Source organism: Tursiops truncatus, chromosome 13 (assembly GCF_011762595.2).
Source record: "Tursiops truncatus isolate mTurTru1 chromosome 13, mTurTru1.mat.Y, whole genome shotgun sequence".
NCBI classification, from domain to species: Eukaryota; Metazoa; Chordata; class Mammalia; order Artiodactyla; family Delphinidae; genus Tursiops; species Tursiops truncatus.
Genome location: NC_047046.1, coordinates 72,755,457 through 72,780,851, shown reverse-complemented (window position 1 = coordinate 72,780,851; position 25,395 = coordinate 72,755,457). Strand labels below are relative to the sequence as shown.

The 25,395-nt window shown below is 40.9% G+C and overlaps 1 protein-coding gene and 1 long non-coding RNA gene across 7 annotated transcripts in view; one reads left to right on the top strand and one right to left on the bottom strand.

Moving 5' to 3' along the window:
• LOC109550291 (uncharacterized) overlaps positions 1-25,395 on the top strand; it is an 86,181-nt gene that overhangs the window by 18,243 nt on the left and 42,543 nt on the right. The gene's annotated exons all lie outside the window — the stretch shown is intronic.
• Positions 10,076-25,395, bottom strand: part of MALT1 (MALT1 paracaspase) — a 59,573-nt gene continuing 44,253 nt past the window's right edge. For all 6 annotated transcript variants that reach the window (XM_033837803.2, XM_033837804.2, XM_019937130.3 and 3 more), the window contains 7 exons: positions 24,954-25,131; positions 23,740-23,814; positions 23,066-23,193; positions 19,099-19,248; positions 17,798-17,955; positions 16,547-16,672; positions 10,076-15,507 (listed from right to left, as the gene is read on the bottom strand). In XM_033837803.2, coding sequence (XP_033693694.1) covers positions 15,067-15,507; positions 16,547-16,672; positions 17,798-17,955; positions 19,099-19,248; positions 23,066-23,193; positions 23,740-23,814; positions 24,954-25,131 — 1,256 coding nt within the window. In that variant the 3' untranslated portion in view covers positions 10,076-15,066. The remainder of the gene's footprint in view (positions 15,508-16,546; positions 16,673-17,797; positions 17,956-19,098; positions 19,249-23,065; positions 23,194-23,739; positions 23,815-24,953; positions 25,132-25,395) is intronic.

Here is a 25,395-nt window from a genome sequence, read left to right as displayed (position 1 = left end):
CGTCTTTGTCATTGCTGTTCCCCCATTTCCTTTCCAAAACAGAATTCTAGACACGCTGCCCAGTCCCCCCTTGTTGCAAGAGTCTCTGAAAAGCTTGCCTGCCCTAGGCCATTCCCGCCTGACCCTGCAGCCAGACTGAATTTCCAGAATGTTGTTAAGGTGATGCTGTCATGCCCTTGTCTGACCTCCTTCAAAGTCTGCCAGTTGCCAAGAGGGTGATTAAAAAACAGCATGAAATACAGCGTGCATCATGATCTGGACCCTGCCCTTCCTTTCCGGGTTTCACACCAACATTACCTCCTCTGGAAGCGGGCATCTTCTTTTCATTCAAACAAGAGGCAGCATAGTTTCTGCTGCCAGATAGCCCAGATTCCTAGACCAGCCGCACTATTTGCTAGCTGACCTTGGGCGCGTTACCGCTCTGCCTCAACTTCCTCCTCCATAAAATGGGGATGGTAATAGTGATAGTATGCTTCGCAGGGTTGTCGTTAACGTGAACGATAGAATCCGTGTAAAGCACATAGTAGGCACCTTATACGTGTTGCTTATTATTATTTTCTTCAAGATTTTTTTTTGATGTGGACCATTTTTAAAGTCTTTATTGAATTTGTTACAATGTTGCTTCTGTTTTATGGTTTTTTTATTATGAATTTATTTATTTTTGGCTGCGTTGGGTCTCTGTTGTTGTGCACGGGCTTTCTCTAGTCTCGGTGAGCAGGGTCTGCTCTTCATTGCGGTGCACGGGCTTCTCATTGCGGTGGCTTCTCTTGTTGCGGAGCACAGGGCTCTAGGCGCATGGGCTTCAGTAGCTGTGGCTCGTGGGCTCAGTAGCTGTTACTTACGGGCTCTAGAGCGCAGTCTCAGTAGCTGTGGCACACGGGCTTAGTTGCTCCGTGGCATGTGGGATCTTCCCGGACCAGGGCTCGAACCGGTGCCCACTGTATTGGCAGGCAGATTCTTAACCACTGCACCACCAGGGAAGCCCCCGGTTTGTTTGTTTGTTTGTTTGTTTGTTTCTGGCTGTGAGGCATGTGGGATCTTAGCTCCCTGACCAGGGATTGAACCCGCACCTCCTGTATTGGAAGGCGAAATCTTAACCATTGGACTGCCAGGGAGTGGTGTTGGTTATTATTATTTGTTGAAAATCTTGGCAAAGTTGTCCCTTTGACTCCAACTCCTATTATCTATCTGATTGCTTGAATATTCATCTGAGCAAATTATCCAGCAACCTTAGATATATAAAATATATATATATATATATTTTAAAATATTTATTTGGCTGCGTTGGGTCTTGGTTGGGGCACGCGGGATCTTCGTTGCGGCATGTGGGATCTTTAGTTGTGGCATGTGAAGTCTTAGTTGCAGTATGTGGGATCTAGTTCCCCGACCAGGGATCAAACCCAGGCCCCCTGCATTGGGAGCGTGGAGTCTTAGCCACTGGACCACCAGGGAAGTCCTGGCAACAGATTTCTTAACAGAGATAGTGGACATCAGAGATTCCACCTACAACTTGGTATTTTGAAATTGTGCCATTTGGAAGAAGTATTTGAAGTAGAGTGTTTCTCTGGTTCAGGAACTCTGTTTTCACCAGCTTTATTTAAAAAGAATGATTTTGAATTCTCTTGCGTACTCATTCACGTATTCACTCAGTACACATCCACTAAGCGCCCTCTATGTGCCAGGCACTGCGTCAGGGATCGGGCACACACAGTCCCTGCCCTCAAAGCTTAGGGTCTAGAAGAAAAAGACAAAAAGTAGGTTGACAATTCTACATTTACAAACTGAAGAAAGTGCGAGGAACATAATCAAGGGGGCGGTAGGATGAAGAGGACCTACTTAGGGGGCGTCTTCAGGGCTGACAACACGAAATTATTCATTGAATTTGACCAAATAGAAACCATTGGTAACTTTGACAACGACAGTTTCAGGTACAAAGAGTTGGGATTTGAGCACTTAAGAGTTAAGGAGGGCTTCCCTGGTGGCACAGTGGTTGAGAGTCCGCCTGCCGATGCAGGGGACACGGGTTCGTGCACTGGTCCGGGAAGATCCCACATGCCGCGGAGCGGCTGGGCCCGTGAGCCATGGCCGCTGAGCCTGCGCGTCCGGAGCCTGTGCCCCGCAACAGGAGAGGCCACAACAGTGAGAGGCCCACGTATCGCAGAAAAAACAAAACAAAAAAAACAACAACAAAATACAGAAGCAATACTGTAACAAATTCAATAAAGACTTTAAAAATGGTCCACATCAAAAAAATCTTTAAAAAAAAAAAAAAGAGGTGAGCTGCAGAGCTGGGCTTCAGACCCAGGGGAGCTGCCCTTTTAATCCCCGGCCTCTTAGTTTTATGCTGCCTCTTCTTGGTAGGATCACGTTTCTACCAGGAAGATTCCTGCAGTTAGAAGAATCTGAGTGGCTAAGGAAATTTGAAGTTCTGTACTACAGTGTAGAGAAAAGTGGGACTGCCTCTGGCTTCCCAGCTTAAACACTGTAACCCTGGAGCATGACATGTCACCAGCGTCAGTTACAGAGAGTGACAGAGGATGCAAAACGTGGGAACCAGTACTGATTTGTCCTCCTGCGGAACTGCCTTCCCCCTACGAGGTGCCTGGTATCCTGGCTTTCAAGATGCGTCTGTGCCAGCATGGAGATGATACTTCAGGGCAGAAGGCAGCCAACCAGATCCACGGTTGCCAGCAGAGCACACCTGCGCTCATCGGCTTGCATCAGGGTGGTGTGCAGGTGTACCCGGCGGGCCACGGGTAGCTCGTGTTCATGAACAAGTACCACAGGCAGAAGCTGTGGGTGCAGAGCTTCAAGGAGGTGCCTTTCCGGTTCTTCCACAGCAGGCGGCACCGGCGCTGTGCGCCCGGGGGCCCTTTGCTTAGGAAGCTGGCTGAGCTCAGGCAGTGCTGGAGCGGCAGGGGTCCTCCAGCTTCTACTCCGGCTCCCGGCTGGTCATCCACGAGGGCAAGGCGTATAACCAATTCCTAAAGGGGATTCTAGAGACCCCTAGTCTTCCCACTTAAGTGCCCCGGGCATCATAGCTTCTGCAGACTCAGGCAGCAGCATTGACCTCGGGCACGTTTGCATACTCTTTGGACCAGATGTGAAGCTTGGAGGAGTAGGTCCTGCAATGTCCCTTCTGTCCCTCACAGCCCTGCTGTCCTCACTCAGATTGCATTTCTGGGGATAGATCTAGGGAGCGGGGCTCTGGTGACCCCAGGCCTAAGGCATCTGGTCAGAGAGCTCCCATGCAGTGTCGGCCGACCCTAATCGTGTCCCTTTAAAAAGGCGTTTTGGAAGCCAGCTGCCCCTGTGGCCCTGCCGGAAACAGACCTCCCTTCCCCCGTTGCTCACCAGTGGGGACTGGTCAGCCTCCTTCCCCTTCCTCACTGTATTATTTGGTGACCTTCTTTTCAGTCTATGGACAAATCAGTGCTATCTTACTACAGTTTCTGCAGCCACTGGCCCTCTTTGCTGGCCAGCTCCGACATGTGCCTTGGTCACCCATGTTGGTCACATCTGCCAACAAGGGTCCAGGGCATGAAAATGAGGGAAAAGGTAGTCCTGAGAGTCGCACCAAGATATTGACACTTCATGGGTCAGACCTGAGATGTGTGAGGTCAGTGGGTGTGGCTAGGATGGCTCCCAGACCAGCAAGGCGAGTCTCAAGCTGACTGGGTGTTTCTACTGCTGAAGAAGATCCTCTGTCAGAAAGGGGTGTTGGTAGCAGAAGCAGGTACTGCTGGGACAGGGACTCTCACTGTTGTGGCCTCTCCCGTTGCGGAGCACAGGCTCCAGACGAGCAGGCTCAGCGGCCATGGCTCACGGGCTCAGCTGCTCCGCGGCACGTGGGATCCTCCCGGACCGGGGCACGAACCCGTGTCCCCTGCATCGGCAGGCGGACTCTCAACCACTGCGCCACCAGGGAAGCCCTGGGACAGGGACTCTTGAAGCATCCAGGCTCATTGGCAAGGTTGGCTAATGAGATGGGTGTTTGGGTCAGCTCAGCCTGGCGTCCTTAACCACTGGATTCTTTACAGCGCCTCCCCTGGTTCCTATCATGCTTACAAAATGCTTTGCCCTTTCTACACAGGTGTGCTTCCAGGGAGGGCGCGTACAGGCGTGCTGACACTGGCGTGTCGCCCACCTGGCCTCCCCCAACAAGCACACTTTGCCCTGCTGGTGGGAATGCCACTGCATGCTCCGAAACCGTATAGTTCCTGGGATCACAGCAAGGTCAGGTGACTCCAAAGTATAAAATCCGGTATTAAGAAACTTAATACCTAGTTAGCAATAACTGATTCCAGTGGGAAGGTTATCAGATGGTGTCTTGCCTTGTTAATAACACCTACCAGGAAGCCACATCTTGAATGACAAAGTTGATTTCAGGGCCAAGTTTTGTGCTGTTTGCCAAAACTCCCGGTCGATACCTGCTCCTCTGGCCTGTACTTGTCATCAGCAGCTCAGACTGACTGCCCACTGACCTCCTCCCCTTAACGGGGAGGCTGGAAGCCCTTGCAGCTCAGTGGGATTTTTCTCTTCCCCTTCTTTCTCAGCTCTGTAGTCTGCCTCAGGTCACCTAGCTTATGGGGGGGGCGGTCACCTAGCTGTGTGTGAGGGGAGGATCTCCCAGCAATGGTGGGATCTAGTGAGCAGAGACTAGATCCATTGTTTTTGGCTGAGAAACTTTTTATGCAAACCAAAGCTGACCTGGAAAGGCAGCATGTAAAACAGATAAAAGCAGAGCTGCTCCAGATGAAACAGAGGTGGGGAGCCCCAATCCCACCCTTCCAGAGAGAAGCTACTCTGAATAGTTTGAAAGGCAATGGACTCAGATGTGACGTCCACTATTATGGCAGGTCGTTGGGAAGGGAGACAAAGCCACTTACCCAAGCTGAGCACAGGACAGAGGATCCTGAGGTCAGAGAGTGATGTTGGAACCCAAGTGTGGCAGCAAAGGGGATGGGTGTTTGTAGAAGATGTATATTATAAAAATGATTGGTCTTTGGGAAGACACTAAATCTTCATAATAGAAAAATGACCATTCTACACAAAGTCGAATGTGGTAAAACTAGAGCTAATGAAAATACTTTAAACAAATATTCTTTTTAACACCTTTCCCTGTCAGACTTTGTTGAGCAGAATACAGCAACATTTCTGAATTTAGGTCAACTTCTTAGGAAAGTTTTGGAATGTGACCTGTGACTTTCACACAGAGATGGTAAATTACCTTCTCTTTTAAGAATAATGTGTCAATATTTAGAAATTACTTTTCACGTTCTTAGAAGAGTGAAATATTAAGCCACTCTGTTAACACACATGTCATCAAAAATCGTACTTGGCTCTTTCTCTGCTGTGTTAGAAAAACACCAAGATCAAGTTTATAAGATTCAAGATGCCATTCCTTCTGTTTTCCAAGTAGGATGGTTTCTTGCAAGCTTCATTCAAACAAAGATTTGTATCTTTGACACGATATTTAATACTCCATCAAATGTGAACATTTAATGTCATTTAACGTTAGCCCACTTTTGCATTGATTCCGCATTTATTATTCAACAAGGATTGTGTATCTCTTCATTACTGGGTAATAAGCAGCGGCATAGTGGAGAAAACAATGGGCTGTGTTCTGGGTCTGAGTCAACCTGCCCTTGCCACTTGCCAGTTGGGCTCTCCAGGTGAATTGAGAGATCTTGGGTCAGCCTAACAATTTGTTTCCTCATATAAATTGCAAAGATGTTGAGAGTTAAATGAGATGCTGTGTGTAAAACATTTGTACCCAGCACACAGAAAGTGGCACGTCCCACTCCAAAGACTTTTTCCTTCCTTGGCATAAATATTTATGCTCCCATGTCTTCATTCAGTAATATTGATGAACCACTTATTCTACTAAAATAGTAGATGCAAATTGCCTTTTAAAAGTCAGTTTTGGGGTGGGATAGTGAATAGGAAGGGAAATAGTTTGCTCAGAAAGGTGTGAATTTTGAAACTGAGGGTAATCATTAGCTAGATCCATTACACTTGGAACCTGCCTTCACTAATCAAGCTTGCTTTAGTGCTTGCTACAAGAACTTGTATGTCCTCCAAACGGCACGTAGCATAAACAGTAAGATGTTTTCCAGGAACTTGGAGGCAGCTGTGTCTAGTTGGAGCTGAGCTGGTTGAGACTGGTTAGGACCACCCACCCTCCAACTGGGCATGCGCTAGTGTCCGCTCAGTGACCTTTTGACGTCAGAGGGCCGAAAACTCCACCCTCAGATCGTGCGAAGAGCCTCCATTTTTGAACGTGGAGAGAACAAGTGTCTCACCTTTTTCTTATTTCCAATCACCTTTCCCCACCCTCCCCGTGCCTCAGACCGCCCTGCTTCAATCTCATAAATACCCTGAGCCCCTGGCCTCCGGCGGGGTAGCTCTGAGGCTTGTTCCGCGGTCTCCTCGCTAGGCTGCCTCGCGGAGAAACTTCCACAAACTGGGGGCTGGGCGTTTATGGCTGCTTGGGCTTTGGGCGAGGGAATTTGGTTCAATAGCAAGAGCGGAGCAGGGGCAAGGGATGGACTCCCCGTTGTACTGAGTTTTATCCTCCGTTGATAGCAGGCTGCGGGGAAGGAGGGCCAGAGGGGAAGCCTGGGGAAAAGTGGGTTGCTGTAGTGGATTGAAAAGCGTCCCCCCAGTTCATATGCACCTGGAACCTCAGAACGTGAGAGGAACTAAGGTCTTTGCAGATGTTGGTAGTTGAGGTCGAAAGATAAGGAAAGATTATTTCCTAGAGCCCCAAAATAGGGTGTGGCCCTGGGGACACCCTGATTTCAGACTTTTGGTTTCCAGAACTGAGAATGTATTGTTTTAAGTTAACCAGTTTGTAGTAATTTATTTCCGAAGTCCTAGGAACAAGCCCTAGTTACCAACGGTGGGTACAGGGAATTACCAGAAAAAATTCTTGTCTCTCCACTTCTGCCTCAATTTGCTTCCAAAGCATCTCGGAACTGGGGGGAGGGGGGTGCCTTGGGGATGACATGGGGATGGTGATTAGAGTTGTACGGAGGAAAGCAAACATAAAAAACAGGTGTTTGGTTTTATTTTCATTTAAGCAGGGCAGTCATCTTTAAAGTCAGGCTTTACTGAGTTTTCTAAGTTCCTTTCTTCTTAGAACAGAGTCTTACCTGCACAATCGGAAATCGGGAGTGTGTGAGGGTGTGGACGAGGGGACCCGGCCCTCAGATGCTGGGACAAAAGGGCTGACGGAGTCGGGGCTCATGGGGGCACGTAATCCCAACTCGAGTTCTTCTAACCTCGGGGTTGGGTTAGAACAAACCGAGGGAAACCGTGAGGACGGGAGCTGTTTCCCTGCTTCCCTTCTGGGACACGGGGCCTAGCCAGTCCCCACCCACCTACCAGAGGCAGCTTAGTGAGAGAGAACTGTTCTCCACTCATCCCCCAAACCGCTACATGACTGGGGGCTTATGAGGAAGACACGATCAGTGCCAGAGAAAAAGCATGAAGGGAATGCGTTTGCTCACGCGCACACGAAGGCCTATGTGTGAATCTTCACCACAAGTGCAAATACCAGCTCAGTATATTTTTGCTTTCTAGCTCCAAATCACTGTATTGAGTCCTAGACATTTTCTTTCTTGTTTTTAAAGTCTTTCCCCCAATAACTTCAGCTTTCCAGAAGCTTTTTTTTTTTTTTTTTCTTCCCCCCGGGACGCGGGCCTCTTACTGCTGTGGCCTCTCCCGTTGCGGACGGAGCACAGGCTCCGGACGCGCAGGCTCGGCGGCCATGGCTCACGGGCCCAGCTGCTCCGCGACATGTGGGATCTTCCCGGACCGGGGCACGAACCCGTGTCCCCTGCATCGGGAGGCGGACTCTCAACCACTGCGCCACCAGGTAAGCCCTCCAGAAGCTTCTTGGTGAATCATTCTTTTTCTGTCTACAAGGGGAAGGTTGATTTCTGACGGCTCCATCAAAAGAGGTTCCTGAATTTCTAATCTGCACCTGGCCCTCCCCATTCCCACCTTGCCTCTGACTGCCTTCATCTTTAAAGTACAGGTGTTTAAACTTAACCCTTTGGTTTCATGTTGTAAATTCACAACCCAGTTCCCCCATCTTCAGTGCCTGTTGCCCATGTTACAACCATGCTGATGTCTTCTTTGGGGTTTGTATTGGGAACCTCATTTGCTCATAGATAAAACAAGAGACACTTCTTCTCAAAAGAGACCAAGGTGGCTTCCATTTCAATGGAAGATTTTAAAGATTGAGGCCAACTCAGCACCAAGTCATTAGCGGTGAAGAAGAGTTAGTTTAGCGGCAAGTACATATTAACCAAAGCACAGGACCCTCGGGCAGGTTAGCGGGTAGAAGATCAACGTCTCGATAGAATTAGACGAGAACCAGACTCTGAAGGGATGGACAAACCCTCCCTGCCTCTGTCGGCAAAGGGACACGGGACCAACAACAGACTGGTTGGATGTCCACTCCTTTGACCTATTTTTGAGCACCTACTATGTGCCTTGCACCACGATGAGTAAGACTAACCCTGTCCTCCCCTCATGGATCTCACTGTCCAGGGAACTTTGCTTTTTCTGTTGAAGAAGCTGTCTCTGAATCTAATCAGGTAACTGTTGCTGCCGGCTGGGTAACTGTGCCCTCCTGGAACTGTACTCTCTCGAGCCGCTTAAGACTGGTTAGGGCCACTGACCCTCCAGCTGGGCGTGTGTGAATGTCCTCTTGGTGACCTTTTGACATCAGAGAGCCGAGAACTCTACCCTCTGATCGTGCTGGTGCTACCATTTTCTCAACACTCTTCCTGTGAAGAAGCCTAGTTGCACCTGCACAGAATGACGACTACCTCACCTTTCTCTTGTCTCAGATCACCTTTCCCCACTCTCCCTCAGTTTTATCCCATAAAAGCCCCTTGCCTTCCAGGAGGCAGATTTGAGATTAGTTCTCCCGTCTCCTTGCTTGGCTGCCTTGCAAAGAAACCCTTTCTCTGCTGCAGACCTTGGTGTTTCAGGGTTGACTTGCTGTGCTTTGAGCCACGAACCCTGGTTTGGTAATAGTTTCTTGCAATATATGCAAACTCATCTGAAAGTATTTTTGAATATGTGATTAGTTTTAAAAATTACTTGCGAATGTTCACTTAGCCATGATGGAATGATAAGGCCGGAGGTACTGTCCCATCTTAAACAACCAAAATAGCAGACAAAATACAAGAAACAATAGTTTTTAGATACTGGACCAGGAGCACAGGATGGTGATCCCTGAGGGAAGGGAGACAAACAAGATAAGCCCTCCGTTCCTGGCGGTCAGGCCACAGCAGAGGGAGGTTCTGGAATCCTAAGTGTCATCTTGACAGTGTGTTACCAAGAATGTTCTTGTTTTTAGGCAATACACACCTAAGTATTTGCTTAGGGGCTAAAGGGTTACTTCCGAACAGCTCAGGAAAAAATGTCATACATATATGTATATAGATATACATACAAACATATACATTTGAGACAAAATGATATGATATGGGAAAATGTTAGTATTTAGAGAATCAGGGTGATGGGAATATGGGAATTCTTTGTATTAGTTTTGCAACTTTTCTCTTGAGTTTGGGAACATCTCAATTTTAAAATTTAAAAAAGCACCTATGTATGAATTATGACATCAAAAACCACATGAGAGAACTTCCTGGTGTCGCAGTGGTTAAGAATCTGCCTGCCAATGCAGGGGACACAGGTTCGAGCCCTGGTCCGGGAAGATTCCACATGCTGCACAGCAACTAAGCCCATGTGCCACAACTACTGAGCCTGTGCTCTAGACCCACGAGCCACAACTGCTGAGCCCATGTGCCACAACTACTGAAGCCCGAGCACTTAGAGCCTCTGCTCCGCAACAAGAGAAGCCACCGCAATGAGAAGCCCACGCGCGCACCACATGGAGTAGCCTCTGCTCGCCACAATTAGAGGAAGCCCGTGTGCAGCAACGAAGACCCAATGCAGCGAAAACTAAATAAATAAATTTACAAAAAAACCCCTATATGAGACCCTTTGCATTTTTAAACTTGATTGCATTTATGAAAAAATGCAAATGCAATGTGTTCAAAAACATTTATTGATGCTCAGAATATTAAACAATATATTTTAAAACTATACTTGTTCTCTGTATAAGAACTGGAAAATACAGGTAAGCGAAGACAAATAATCCCACCGATTAGAAACACTGCTAATCAAATTGTTTTTGTGTGTAAAGTACTTTATGTAACATTAACGGCTGGGGACGTTCAATTTCCATACTTTTTGAAAAGTGAATTTGGAGTGAACAAAATTCAATTGCAACTTACTTTGGAAGCCAATATGCACTGCCAATACTATGAAAAGTGCATTGTAGGAAGTACCTTAATAACAGATACTACACCCCGTGTAGGGACTGGTACGATTTTGAGAATGCCAGATGGAGAATGATGATCCTTTTAAAAAGGCTGGCGCTTTACGGGAATTTCTGGAGTATTGCCAACCCTGTAAAGTGTTATAAACCCTATGATATTATATCATCATCCCTATTTTACAGATAAAGAAATAGAAAAAGCATACACAAGATAAATAACACACTAAGTCACACCACTTGGATGGACTCAGACTTCAGTAAAGCCAAACTTTGTGTCTGCTGAAATGTTTTTAATGCTGTCAAACAGAAAAAAAAAAAACGTTTATACAAACATTACTTCTGGGTGTATTTTTCTTTACTAACAGCTTATCAATATGAGAAATATGTCATATAATTCAAGGGCAAGTATTGAAAACTTATTGTGGTTAGGCCTGGATAAAATTCACAGTGTTAAGCTAGAAAAACAGGTTGAAATACATGAAAGTAATGTGTAAATCCTGAGTTTTTGGCAACAGTTGGTAGTTGAAAGCAACAGCATACAAATACCAGGGGAACGCTTAAACAACAGGAAACAACTTAAAATTTATTGGGCCTTAAAAAAAAAAAATCAGATCTCATCCTGACACTGAACTGGTGCAGATCTATGTGTCAATATATCAGTTATCTGAGCTATGGATACATAATGGAATTTCTTGAGTTTGACGAGTTGAAAAAAATTGTGATTACTGAGACCACTTCATTGTTGCTTCACGTGCAAGTTAGATTTGGAGATCAAGGAAAAACAAAAGGTCTAAATGCCCCTTTTCAGTATTCTTTAAAGACTTTCTTTCCTAAGGCTATACCTCTATTTACCTGTTCACCTCTGGAAGAACAACACTTTAATGTTTTACATTCAAATGATCCCATGTATTGAGGTTTGATTTTTCTTTTATTAGAAAACATGTAACTTATAATTTTTAAAGTTACTTTCCAGAAAATACCTTCTCCAGAATCAAGTATTAGCTTTGGATTTAGTGAGCCTTTACTATCCTAATCTCTTCCTCACTTTGTCATTGGTATGGATAGGTTACCTTTCCTAAATTCCCCTGATGTATATAAAAAAAAAATCCTATGCTAATATTACAAAGCAATTGGTGTGAGAGATTCAAGTAAAATAAAAGCATGGCTGATGGAAAAGATGAAAAAACTGCACCATTCTTATTTTTTTAATGTTTTAAAATTATAAATACATGCTTGGTTTAAAAATTCAAATGTACAGAAAAATATAAAGTGAAAGGCAAAAAGTCCCTTTACCCTACCTAACTTCTAGCCCCATTCTCTACAGCTGCGCAGTTGAATATGGAAGCCCCTAGCTATATGTAGCTATTTAAATTAAAACCAAAATTAAAAAAAAGTTCCTCACACCAGCTATATTGCAACTCCTCAATGACCACATGGGACTAGAAGTTATCATATTGGAGAGTGAAGATATACAAGATTTCCATCATCACAGAAAGTCCACTGGTTACTGCTCCACAGAAACCATAATTAAGCACTAGCATATAAAAGGCTCATTATTAGGAGTTATGAGTTCTTTATATATTCCAGATACAAACCCCTTATCAGATGTGATTTTCAAAAATTTTCTCACTCTGTGGGTTGTCTTTTTACTTTCTTGATGGTGTCCTTTAAAGCACAAAAGTTCATTTTGATTAAGTCCAATTTATTTTTTTCCCCTTGTTTGTACTTTTGGTGCTGTATCTAAGAAGCTGTTGGTTAGCCCAAGGTCACAAAGATTTACTTCTCTGTTTTCCTGTAAGAGTTTTATAGTTTTAGCTCTTATTTAGGTGTATGATCCATTTTGAGTTAAAATTTGTGTATGGTATAAGGAAGGGATAGCCTTCCTTGTACCGTAAGTGGCTATCCAGGGATAGCCACTGGATAGCATGTGGCTATCCAGTTGTCCTTGGATCATTTGTTGAAAAGACTACTCTTCCTCATTGAATGGTATTGGCACCCTTACCAAATATCAATTGATCATAAAATGTATGGGTTTATTTCTGGACTGTTATATTTTATATTCCTTTGTAATGTCTGTCCTGTTTTGATTACTATAGCTTTGTAATAAGTTTTAAAATTGGTTAAGTGTGAATCTTCCCACTTTGTTCTCTTTCAAGATTGTTTTGGGTATTGTGGGTTTCTTGCATTTCCATGTGAATTTTATCAGCTTATCAATTTCTGCCAAAAAGCCAGCTGGAATTTTGATGGGAATTGCATTGAATCTGTAGACCAATTTGGGGAGCACTGCCATCTAAACAGTGTTAAGTCTTCCAATCCACCAACAAAGATGTCTTTCCATTTATTTACATCTTCTTTCTTTCAATAATGTTCTGTAGTTTTGTTTTATTCATCTAATGCTATTATAAACAGGAGTAAAAAAAAAATCTCAATTTTAGAATGTCCATGCTAGTATAGAAATAAAACTGATTTTTGTATGGTGATCTTTGTATCTATCCTGCAACCTGTTGAACTCATTAGTTTTGAAATTAATTCCTTATAATTTTCTATATACAACAAGATCATGTCATCTCTGAATACATATAGTCTTACTTCTTTTCCAATATGGTTGCCCTTTCTTTTTCTTGCCTAATTGCCCTGGCTAGTGCCTCAAGTACAGTGTTGAATAGAAGTGGTGAGAATGAAAATCCTTGTCTTATTTCTGATCTTGGGGGAAAGCAGTCAGTATTCAGTCTGTTGCCATTAAGTATGATGTTTAAGTAGGTGTGTATTTTTGGTAGATGCCCTTTATCATCCTGAGGACGTTCCCCTTTTATTTCTAGCTTCTTGAGTATTTTTATTATGAAAGGGTGCTGAATTTTATCAAAGCTTTTTCTGTATACATTAAGACAAGACAGTGTGGTAATTTTGATCTTTAGGAACATGATCCTCATTCATGATTCTGTGTTTGTAAATTTGCCAATTTACTTATTTAAAATTTGTTTATAACCCTAACGTCAATACTGGCAGCACTTTTATGACCATTCATGGACATGTGCAGACAGGTGAAAAAAACTGAGTTCCTTGAGGTGCATGGTCTCAGCTGAGGTCAAACAAGGCAATGCTTTGCCTTCTTGTTTCAGCTCTCCTGCAGAGATGACCAGAGGATGGAGAAGGCATGGGGAAAGGCAGTATAGTGCAAGAAGCTCTGGCTCTGGGGCCAGTTGGATGTGTCTGAATCCCAAGTCTGGCCCATTAGTTGGGTGGCCTCAGGCAAGTCACTTAATACTTCTGAACCTCATTTTGTCTCTTATAAAATAAATAGACTCTACCAGGATAAGTTGTTTTTAGGATTTAAGGTTACAGTCTATTTGAGATACGTATACGTGTAAAACACACACATTTCCCCTAGGAGCAATGGCTCTGTATTCGCTAATTCAGTATTCATAGTGACATTATAGAATATAACTATTGTGAATAACAAGATAATTTACACATTATGTTTGATTTTGGATGTTAAACCAACCTTGCATTCCTGGGATAAATTTCACTTGGTCATGGTGTATGACCCTTTTTATATTTTGCTAGTATTTTGTTGATGATTTTTTGTGTCTATAGTCATAATAGATATTGCTCTGTAGTTTTCTTGCAATGTCTTTGGTTTTGTATTAGGGTAATACTGGCCTCAAAAAATTGAGTTGGGAAGTGTTCTCCTATTTTTGGAAAAAGTTTGCAAAGGATTGGTGCTACTTCTTTAAAAAATGTCTGGTAGAATACAGCAGTGAAGACATCTGGGCCTGGGATTTTCTTTGTGGGATGTTTTAAAATTACTAATTCAACCTTTTTATTGCCAGCTGCTTTTTAAACTTGCTTTTAGGTAGAACCAAAGGTGACTCTCTCCTAAGGCCAATAAAATGAGAAAATACACCTTATTAAGGAAGACATGTCCAATATTTGTAAGATTCAGGTAAACAGCTACCAAGGTCATCCAGCAGCAAAATTATTCTGCTGTCTAGGGCTTTAACATAGACAAACATCTTGTCACTTCTCATGTGCTTTCATGACCTTAAGAAATTTCAGCCTGTTATACATAAGATTTACATACAAACCTCTTAACTGGCATTTGCAGCGAAGTCCTATAATCACAAACTAAAGTCCATACATTTCTAGATTATATACAGATATCCATATTTATATATCTTTAAATCTATCTACCAAAATACTACCTGTCTCAGAACCTGTCAGGAAGGCAGTGTGTAGTGGAATAAACACTGGAATAGAAGCCTGGAGGTCTCAGCTCTAACTTAAACAAGATGCCTCAATCTGTTTCTCCCACTGATAAAATTAGGTTAAGCCTGATGACCACCAAGGTACATTTTCTGGCTCTAAAAATACAACAACTTATTCTACAGTAATGCCATTCCCACTGTTCTTACTTCAGAGTGGTCAAAATGAAAACACTTTCGTTATATACACATAAACATATACACATCCGTACTTCATACTTACAGAACAAATCAACCAATTCACAGAATCTTAAAAGAGGAAGTCCGTAGTTAATATAATTCCAGCATCTCAAAGTCCTGAGTTTGCCATGAAACAGCTGTTACTAATTTTTTCTTTCCACATGTATATATATTTGCTTTTCCCCAATATCTCACTTTATGTTAAGTACTGTTGGATGAGACATCTATTAATTATGATAACTTTCAAAAACAAAAAGGTCACTTTTCAGAAATTCTGAGCCCATCAGAGAAACCGAATGGTATTTCATCAGTTGTCTCTACTGGCACATTGCTTCTGCCAAACTGACATGAATAATGGTGGGTATGATGACTTGAAATAAATGCATCTGCAGTCCGGCTGCAACGACAACTATCTGACGGCATCGCATTACTTGAGTTACTAAGATGTGAATGGTAAACACCACAGAATGAGTCTTGAGATGAACGATAATGGCCAGCTCCCACGGACACAGCTGTTGAGCTCTGGTAAGGGCTGTTACACATAACACAAGTTTGGAAGCAAGTCTTCCGTCCGGAGCCTCGGTGAATGTCTAGTTTAGCAATGAGAGGTTTTCCGACATTCACTTCCTGCTTTTCCTCTACAGTATCTTCCAATCCTGAGTACTGATACGATAAACACACTGTGAAGACTAGGTGTTCCTGAAAAGGAAAAGGAAAGGTTTGTTATCTTCATCAACCCTGAAAGTATATCCATCTTAGACTCTCATTCACACAACATACAGACAAAACCAAACAACAACAAAAACCCAGTCTCACTCCTGTTTCCCAGGTTCCAGACCCTCAAGGTATCCTTTACACCTTCCCTATACTAAGAAAGGTCGGCTAGAATTAGCTTCCTTTTCCCTCATTCAATACTTTGAATTAGTATAGTCAAAATCATAGAGATCTGGTATTGTATTCCTGATGAACAGGGAAAAGGTATTTTCCAAGCAGTGGGGCTTGGGAAACGATCTTTCCCTATTACTGGAGATGGGGAATAATCTTTTAATGAAACAATAACTGGCTTTACATCTAGGTCAAAATTTTGTTTAGCTGTTTTAAAATACTACAGAATAATCACAACCATAGGTGGAGAAGTATAATTGAATCAGATAATGGACAGAAGTTCAAAGATACAAGGAGAGTGGAAGTAGATTAGCCACGGACGGGGCAACGGCAGGTTTATGACTGTCCTCGTCAACAGTGCTCACTTCATTCCCCAGGTTTTGGCTATAAATAAAAACTCAGTTTGGCAAGAATTTGGTTCTGTTAGAAAGCTCAACCCTATAGACCATGTACCATGTAGTTTCTGATTTAAGGTCAACGAGAGATGAAAAGAGATCAAACTAAATTCCAATTCTAATTTGTTACGTTTTGTAGAAAGTCAGAAATAGGAAATGCTTAACTGAAAATGCTAAGATATTTACAAGTAGACTATGCTTTTTGTCTCTAACTTTTTAACACCGTGGAGGGCAATTACTTGCATTCTCACACACAAATCCTCAGGCCATTATCAGGGACAGGATACAACATGCAAAAGGCCAATGAGACTTGCTGCACAGCCAGCCGTTCGCTCTACTTCAACTTAATACGCAAAGCAGCAGCACATCTATGGACCAATCCAAGGTTCACAGGCAAAAATGCATTTTCACTTTCATAAAGTTTTCCCTTAGTAGTTATAGACAGGAAAAGTAATAACCTTTAATTTTTGCAGTGAGCTGAGTCTAGTATAGAGGCAATGCTTGGGGAGATCCTTTGATACTAAATAGCTCCCAGTTTCTTCGGGCGTCCCTTTATTTGCATCTTTTGGATCAATATCTAGGTCCTGTGAAAATCAGCAAATGTTATTAATGAAATCAATGGAAGTCACAACATCACCTGACCATAAAACATCTTAACAGGTACTGCTCTCTGATGAACTGTGGTCAGAGTAGGTAATCCCTTACCTAGGGCTAGAGATACAATGAAAATAACATTCTAGAGTAAATTCTAAATTCCTCACCGATACACTTAAGAAGTTAGCTCTGAAAGGACAGTTACTTTCAAACTATTCCTACAAACACTTCTAAGTGTCCTGAAGTTTCCTTTTAAGTTCGAGCCCCACTAGTGTTAGATTCCTGGATTCTCTCCTTCCACATTCATCACTTTTGGGAAGGTGCAGAGGGATTTATGTGATTTGTATGTTTAAGAGGAATAAGTAGACATGCCAAAGGCAGCTTTTCCCGTTTTTCTTTTAGAGGCAACAGCTGTCGAGAGCAGGGGATCTACTCTGTGACTCTATAGAGAGCAGCCCTCAGGCTCCGCCTGGCCAGTGCCCGGGGGCCACCCCGGGTCCAGAGCTGCCGGGACTGGTGCACAGACCCGTCTAATTCTGGGGGTCACACTGAGCACATGTCCTCCATGAAGGAGAAGCAAAGGAGATGTTTTGGATTGTTTGCCTTACTCCGTGCTTACGCCTCAATTTACTACAACTATGTAGGAACGAGGGATATAGTTTAGTGGCTTCCTTAGGCCAATACGAAATAAATGTTTTGTTTTGGAACTAGGTTTCTATTCTTCCAATATACTACTATAGCTTGACAAATACGACTTACACTGTTGTAGTAACTTTTTTGGAAACGTCCTTGGAAACGTTTTTAAAAGGAAGTTATTCTGGACATATGTATAGCACATTTTATTCCTTCATATTTGATATCCTATTTAGGGTAAGGGAAATTAAATCCTTCTTTTCTGGGTGAACTTCAGACATTCCTAAACTTAACATATTTAAGGTATTTTGGCAATTAGTTTTTAAATATTAACGACTATCATAACTGAAATGCAAATATTTTTGTAAGTGTAATATATATATATATTGCCTTTACATTTATCAACTTCTAAATTTTCAAAAACTTAGTTGTTAGTAAGTAAGGATATATCATGATATTTTAAATAGAAGAAAAAGACTTACAAGTGGAAAATCGGTAACATAGGCATCGCACATTAATATATCAGGTGGTTTGTGGACTATACTTGTATAGATTATCATGACGTTGGAAAACTCAGCTGCAAATCCTAATTGGATCTGAACACCACATTGAAATTTAAGACACATACTTTCTGGAAGTTCTGAAAAAACAATTTATAAATATTTAAAGAATGCTTCGTAAGTTTTCTGATGTTAAGTGGCAAACTAATATTCTTTATGAGGCAAAATACAATTAGAGCTATTTCTGCTGCTTAAAAATGTTATATAAGTAACATTGTTTAAAGACACACACACACACACACACATTAAAAAAGGGTGGAATATTCTACTGGTCAAGCAAGTATCTTTTGTTTTCTATTTTCTTACAGCTATTGTCCCTCTGCATACATAGTTTTTATAGTGGTAATCAAAAGTATACATACAATTGTAGATATATTTCCACTGTTTCCTTACTCCTCATGAAAATAGTTTTATTTAATGTGCTTCAATGTGTTAATTTACCAAAAATGTATCTTAGAGAACAGACTGTTACGAAAAATAAGACATTATATAGGAGTTCAACAAATACAATTAATTTTCAGTTATTACTTAATAATGTATCCACAGCATAGATATTTGGGATTCATAGAAGATTCAACCAACTATTATTTCAGCCAATAATTAAACTTATTTTTCACTAAATCACATAGAATTACCAGAGGTGATTAAGTTACAGATGATTTCTGCCTCACCTTCTTTCTCTTGCTCACCCACCCATGGATTCAAATGTCTAGGAGACAATGCTCAGTTATGCTCAGTAATATTTATAAACATTCAGTATTTGCTGACCATCATGTTTGTGTCTTTACATGTGATTTCATTCAATATCAACAACCCTATCAAGTAAGCACTACTTCTTGTCCCCATTTTACAGAAAACATGTTTATCAAGTAGGGGACTCTCTGATTTTTAAAATGGCACATTTCAACATCTCACAATATAGGAGAATCTAAGGGATTGTATATTAGACAAATTGAAAATAGTTTTAAAGATAGAATTTAAGAATGATCATTTTAATTTTACCAAATGTGAAAATAATGGGTTAATTTAATATTTCCAACATCAAATAAATCAGTGTAATATCTATAACTGAAACCTTTGCTTAGTCTTGGGTTTACTCACTAGGCTAAAATATTTTCCTTACAAAATTCGGAGGAAAGCTATATGTTCAGAAGGAAAAACACTTTACGATTTTATATAAACATATTATAGAAACAGCTCATAGAAAATAGACTTTACTGTACCATGTGCCTTGGCCCACTGGAGATTCCGCACCAGAGATTCTGCAGAATGTGCTGTTCCCTGTATTGGGTCCGTAAGTGCTCTCTTTTCAGATAAGCTACTTCGAATCTCTAGAGCCTGTTTGCCTTTGGTAAGGTGACATTTACCCATATCTAAAAGATAAGAAGTGAATATAGGTTTTAAGACCACATCCTTTCATTTAGACCAAGAACTCTTCTACAAATCACACTATATCCTCAATATCACTTATTCACTCAACAGATATTTACCAAGCACCTACTATGTGCCAGGCATGGTTCCAGGTGCTAGGGATATAGCAGTGAGCAAAAAGGTAAAAATACTGGGCCAGCTCACTTCTAAAGGCCCCTTTCTAGCTTTTATCTTCTATAATTCTCTTAATGAATCCCCAATATTTTAAGCCTTGAAATTCACAAAGGGCTGAAAGTATATTTCTTTACTGTATGGGCAGTCATAATTTTATGTCTATACTCTGTTGAGAAATCCATTCTCAACATGATAAATACATTCTCATAATAAATGATGACACAGCTATGAGCAAGTTAAAATATCATGCTGTCTTTACCTAAGATTTATTTTTAAAAAAGGAAATAATGTGTTAAAACTACCAATATGTTAAAGCACCATCACTGTCCTCCCCCAACTCAAAGTAACCAAAGTACTCTGTATATTCTTATGCATATTTTAATTTTCACTCATGTAGATACTGGTAAATAGTATGTGCGAACATTTTAGATTTTGTGCTTAACAAAAATGTTACACACATATTTTTGTAATACTATTTTCATTCAACATGATTTAGAGACTTATGAATAGTAACAAATCTCAATTTAAATTTATAAAACCAGATATTCTTTTGTATGAATACATTACAATAAATTTATCCCATTTCTGTATATATTAATAAAAATAAATTAATATCTGTCTTGGGAAAGTAGTTACTTATCTGGGAAAAAGAGACATAAAACTCTAAGACTTTATCCCTTTTGCTCACAAAGAGATTCCAAATGTTTTTCTTTCACCAATAGTAAGGTCAGAGAAAGAGAGACAGAGTGTGATTTTATATATATGATTATTATAAACACACACACACACACACACACACACACACACACACACACACACACACAATGGGAGGACTATATCAAACAATTGAGAACTAAGTTATATCAACATATTGGGGGTTGGGGGGGAGCCTAAGGGTCATGAGCATATATAAAATTATATTGTTGTAGGAGAGAAGATATAGAAATCAATGTTTTAAAAGATGAAAAAGGAAGAATGAGCCAAATAAAAAATTAAATGGTTAAAACAGATACGAAAAGCCTACGGTAAATGTAGTTGAACTAAATTTTCTAGTTGAAGGAAAAAGGTTATCACGTTGGATTTAAATTCATTGATTCTAAATGTGAAAATATTAGAAGCATTCCGTTTAAAATCAGAAATGAGGCAAGAATGTCTACCACTACTACTTTTATTCAAGAATGTCTCAGAGGTCCTAGCTAGTGCGACATCAAGAACATATCAGAATTCCTCTAAATCAGTAAGAAAAGCAAAAACACCACAATAGAAAAATGGACCAAGGACACGAGCAGATTTTCATAAGACATACGTATTGCCATTAAAAACATGTTCAATATCACTAACAATCAGGGAAACCCAAATCAAAACCACAGTGAGATAGTATTTAACACATCTGATTGGCAAAAATAAAAAAGTCTGACATATGAAGTGATGAAGAGAGTGCATATTTACACGACCTCTTGTACATTACGGGGAAGAGGGTAAGTGTAGATTGGTGCAACCACTTTGCAAAACGGTTTGGCATTATTTCTTAAAATTGAATACTGACACACCCCACGATCCAGTAATTCCAAATACTAGATTTATACCCCAAAGAAACTCTTGCATACATACTCCAGGAGACATATAAGAGATTGTTACAGTGGTACTGTTCACGATAGCAAAAACTGGGATGTAACTCAAATGCTCAACAGGAGGGCAGCTGAAAAAACTAGTATGTTTGCACAGTAGAATATTATAATACAGTCAAAATGAATGAACCACAGTCATGCAACAATATGCATTACTCTTAGCAATATAACATTAATTGAAAAACTTCAAGTCCCAAATACACAGCATAATTAATATCTTTTGATAAAGTTAAAAACAACTAAAATTAAAATATACATACTTCTTGCAGACATAATATAAACTCAATTAAAACTATGTAAGAAGCAAATCAAGGGAATGATAAACAAGATTTAGAATGATGGTTACCATGTAAGGGGGGGCAAGGAAAGAGAGAGAGGGAACATATAATTGGATGTAGATTACTGTCAAGGTCTGAGATTCATGTTAAACAACTAATTCCACAATAAAAACTGTCAGAAGTACGTTCTAAGGGACTTACATCATTAAAAATGAAATACTAATTAAATAATTTTTTCTAGCAGGTCTTGGAGTTTTATATAGTAAGATGGTTTTTGGGTCCCTTAAATGCCATACTGCTAAAACTAGATAGGAAAGAATTTATTTTGTAATTTCAAGCAACTGAACAATAATGCTGTCTGGAGTACAAAAATCAAAACCCGGGGTCACAGATTAACAGCTGGAGCCTTGTAACAGCAGTCAGCTTATTTCATATTTTGTTTCACGGGTACACAACTGAAACTGGAAAGGTAGTTTTTCTGCCTTGACCATTTGGTCTATGATCTTTGAATACTTACATTTTTTCTGAATATTTTTAAGTTATCCAGAAGATCCAAAGTTCAAATATATAATAAAATAAAAATATAATCCAGAAGTTCAAATATAAACTCACAGCACATACTGGGATGCCACTCATTGCCATAACAACAAAGTATATATCATATGTGGGTGAACTGGTGCTTTTTACTAAGTGTTAAGATAGTTAATATATCTTAAAGACTAAAATTAGAATCAAGCATTTTAGAGTCTCTGAAGCACCTTCACAGATCTCACTTTGAAAATAACTGACATACTCCAAAGGCTTTAATTTTTTTTTTTTAAGCGCCAGAACTTTGTCTTCAAATGAGAACTTAAATAGAAGCCCACACAATATGTAAAACACATAAAAGCAGAACTTCTTTGGTTGAAGAAGGAGGGCCGAAGCTCTGACTGTCTACATTAAAGGGGAAAGTAGTTAAGTGATCCAGCTAAGGGATCTACACCGACAAAAACATGAAAATAAACGAATGTGACTAACAGCAGGTCGTGAAACACTCAGATACCATACACTCAAGCTGCCATCTTAGGAACATCCATGAAACTCCACTTGCTAGTGAGCCAGTTTGTAAAAGAACTGCCTTCTCTTTGATAGGACTTGTAAAATGGCATTTCAAAAACCACATGTCAATCTACAGCTGTAACGTGATTATTCAACACCTGACACGAGCACAGCATTATGCCAGGCAGGGAAGGAAGGAATAGAAGGGAATGGAAGACAAGGTGTTAGACCTCTAGGATCCTGTCCTTAAAGCAGAATTTTAAAACTACTAAGTTCATCAAGAAAAAAGAAAAAGAACCCAGCTTTTCCCCATAGGGTCTCAGCATTTCTGTAAAGTTTATCTGTCTGATCCTGAAAGAGGATGCTCATTAGACAGTTTTTTTTTTTTTTTTTGCAAATAAGCAGACCGGGCAGCATCAGGCACTAAGCATAGAAACAAGGTGAAGAGCTCTGAGGATCAAACTTCATTTATTTCACAACCATGTCTGGGGTCAGACTTGTACTTCAAGTAATACTGCACAGATGCATGTAGCTAAGCCAACAGGGAAGGAAGGAGGGAAACCTGAGTGTTGTGAACATTATATAAAAAAAATTGTCTTATAAATACGAATTCCAAATCTGCACAGGAATAGGAACAATAGGAATAAAATAATGACCCAACAGAGAACCCTGAGTAGCTTTCTCTTTAGTTTTTATTTTACCTTCTGCCACTTCATCCAGTAACACAGTTATTTTCTTTTCTTCTAATAATCTATCTTTTAAAAATTTCATGAAGATTCCATTTGCCAACCCAGAATGCTGTATTTCAAAGGCTTCTGCTCCTTGACACCTGAAAAAAGACATTTTTAAAAAAGCAAACACTTGCTGCATGAGGCTTCTGCAAAAACTGATGAGCCTCATGTACTCCCCTGCCTCTCTCATGGCATCCCAAATAAAGAGTTAATCTTTAAGCAAGAACTAAATGCTTTGCTGCTTAGTAAAAAGAAGATGCCAAGCTACGAAGTGCTGAAGTCAATTATTTAAAAATTTCTATCAAGAATATCGAGGCAGGGCTTCCCTGGTGGCGCAGTGGTTGAGAGTCCACCTGCCGATGCAGGGGACGTGGGTTCGTGCCCTGGGCCGGGAAGATCCCACATGCCGCGGAGCGGCTGGGCCCGTGAGCCATAGCGGCTGAGCCTGCGCGTCCGGAGCCTGTGCTCCGCAACGGGAGAGGCCACAACAGTGAGAGGCCCGCGTACCGCAAAAAAAAAAAAAAAATATCGAGGCAAAATTTATGCCTAGATGGCTACGGATATTTCTAGGCTTCTAATCTACAATCAAAAAGAAGTCATCGAAGAATGAAGGAATCCTCAACATAAACATAAAAGTTTCTTACGTGGCATATCCAAACACAATATTGGCAGTGACTTTTAGTGCGTCCAAGATTGGGATGGTATCATCGTAGTCATTTCTATTTAAAAGGTAAGAGAGGAGAAGGACAGATATAAATATGAAAAGTTAAAACAGCATTCTTAAAAGAACATCAATAACAAACATGATACTATCCTATTACACATAACTTAAAATTATAGGTTCAAATTCCTTTATCTTATTAGCTACATATTTACCAAAAGTAATCCAGGGCTCCTAAACTATTGAGACAGCAGAGACTCACACCTTTTTTCTTGTTAGCTTTAAAACTGGAGTTACATTTGAATTCGGCCATTGGATTTTGATTGGTAACAGCTGAGCAAGCAAAACACTAAATCTGAGTAGAAGCATCATTGGCTCCACTCCTCAGTATCACAATGGCAGACAAGGGGGATCCAAATCTTCAAACGTCTGCTTCAGCTAAACTTTCTCTGTCTGCAATACCATGACTAACTAGAGGCCCTCACTCCATGCATGGTGTCTCTGCTAATTCCTGGAGGAACAGCTGCAGGGATTGTTAGAAACGTTCTAAAGGCAGGCTGAAGAGCTGTATGTTTTCTTCCTTTTTTTAAAAATTTTAATTTATATTGTTTATTTTTGGCTGCGTTGGGTCTTCGTTGCTGCACTCAGGCTTTCTCTAGTTGGTGGCGAGCGGGAGCGACTTTTTGTTGTGGTGTGTGGGCTTCTCATTTCGGTGGCTTCTCTTGTTGCGGAGCACGGGCTCTAGGCACGCGAGCTTCAGTAGTTACGGCACACAGGCTCAGCAGTTGTGGCTCGCGGGCTCTAGAGCACAGGCTCAGTAGTTGGGGCGCACGGGCTTAGGTGCTCCGTGGCATGTGGGATCTTCCCGGACCAGGGCTGGAGACCGTGTCCCCTGCACTGGCAGGTGGATTCTTAACCACTGCACCACCAGGGAAGCCCCTGTATCTTTTCTATTATGAGAAAATACCCATGCCCTTTTGTTCTTCACTTTTGTCCTAGAGCAGACAGGAAAAAGTAAAACACACACAGAAAATATATTTTCCTCTAGTTTTCTTCTTCATCACTTTCAGTCTATAAGCTAAAATTCACAAACTTAAGTGATTCCTACCATGCAGAGGTTTGCCTTCAGATTTAACTTCTCAAGGTTGATATTTAACTGACCAACAAGTTTCAGTATATAAAGAATGGACAGTTTACCTTTTCCTGCACATGTCCAACAGGAACACATTGAGTCCGGTTTCTTTCTCTTGCATCAATTTCAGTATATTTTGTACACACAGGCAATTTTCAGACCTATATGGATTTGGAGCATCGACAGGGACCATAAAGCTGTTCCCGAAGTTTTCATAACCGTGTCCTGCATAATATAATAGTCCTGAAAAGCAGGAAAGAAGAGAAATCGCACTCTGAACACGTAGCACTCTTTAAGAAAAAAAGATGTTAATGCATGCTTATTTAAGAGATGTGCAACTATAAACACAACTCAGTGTTAACTGAATTTGTATTACATTATTTTGACAACCATCTTCATTTAAGTACTGAATTTTCAACCAACATCAAGATGCTATCCAGAAGTGTATTTTAATTCATAAAGGTAATACATTTGTAACCAATGGTATCATATGGAATGCAGTTTTAT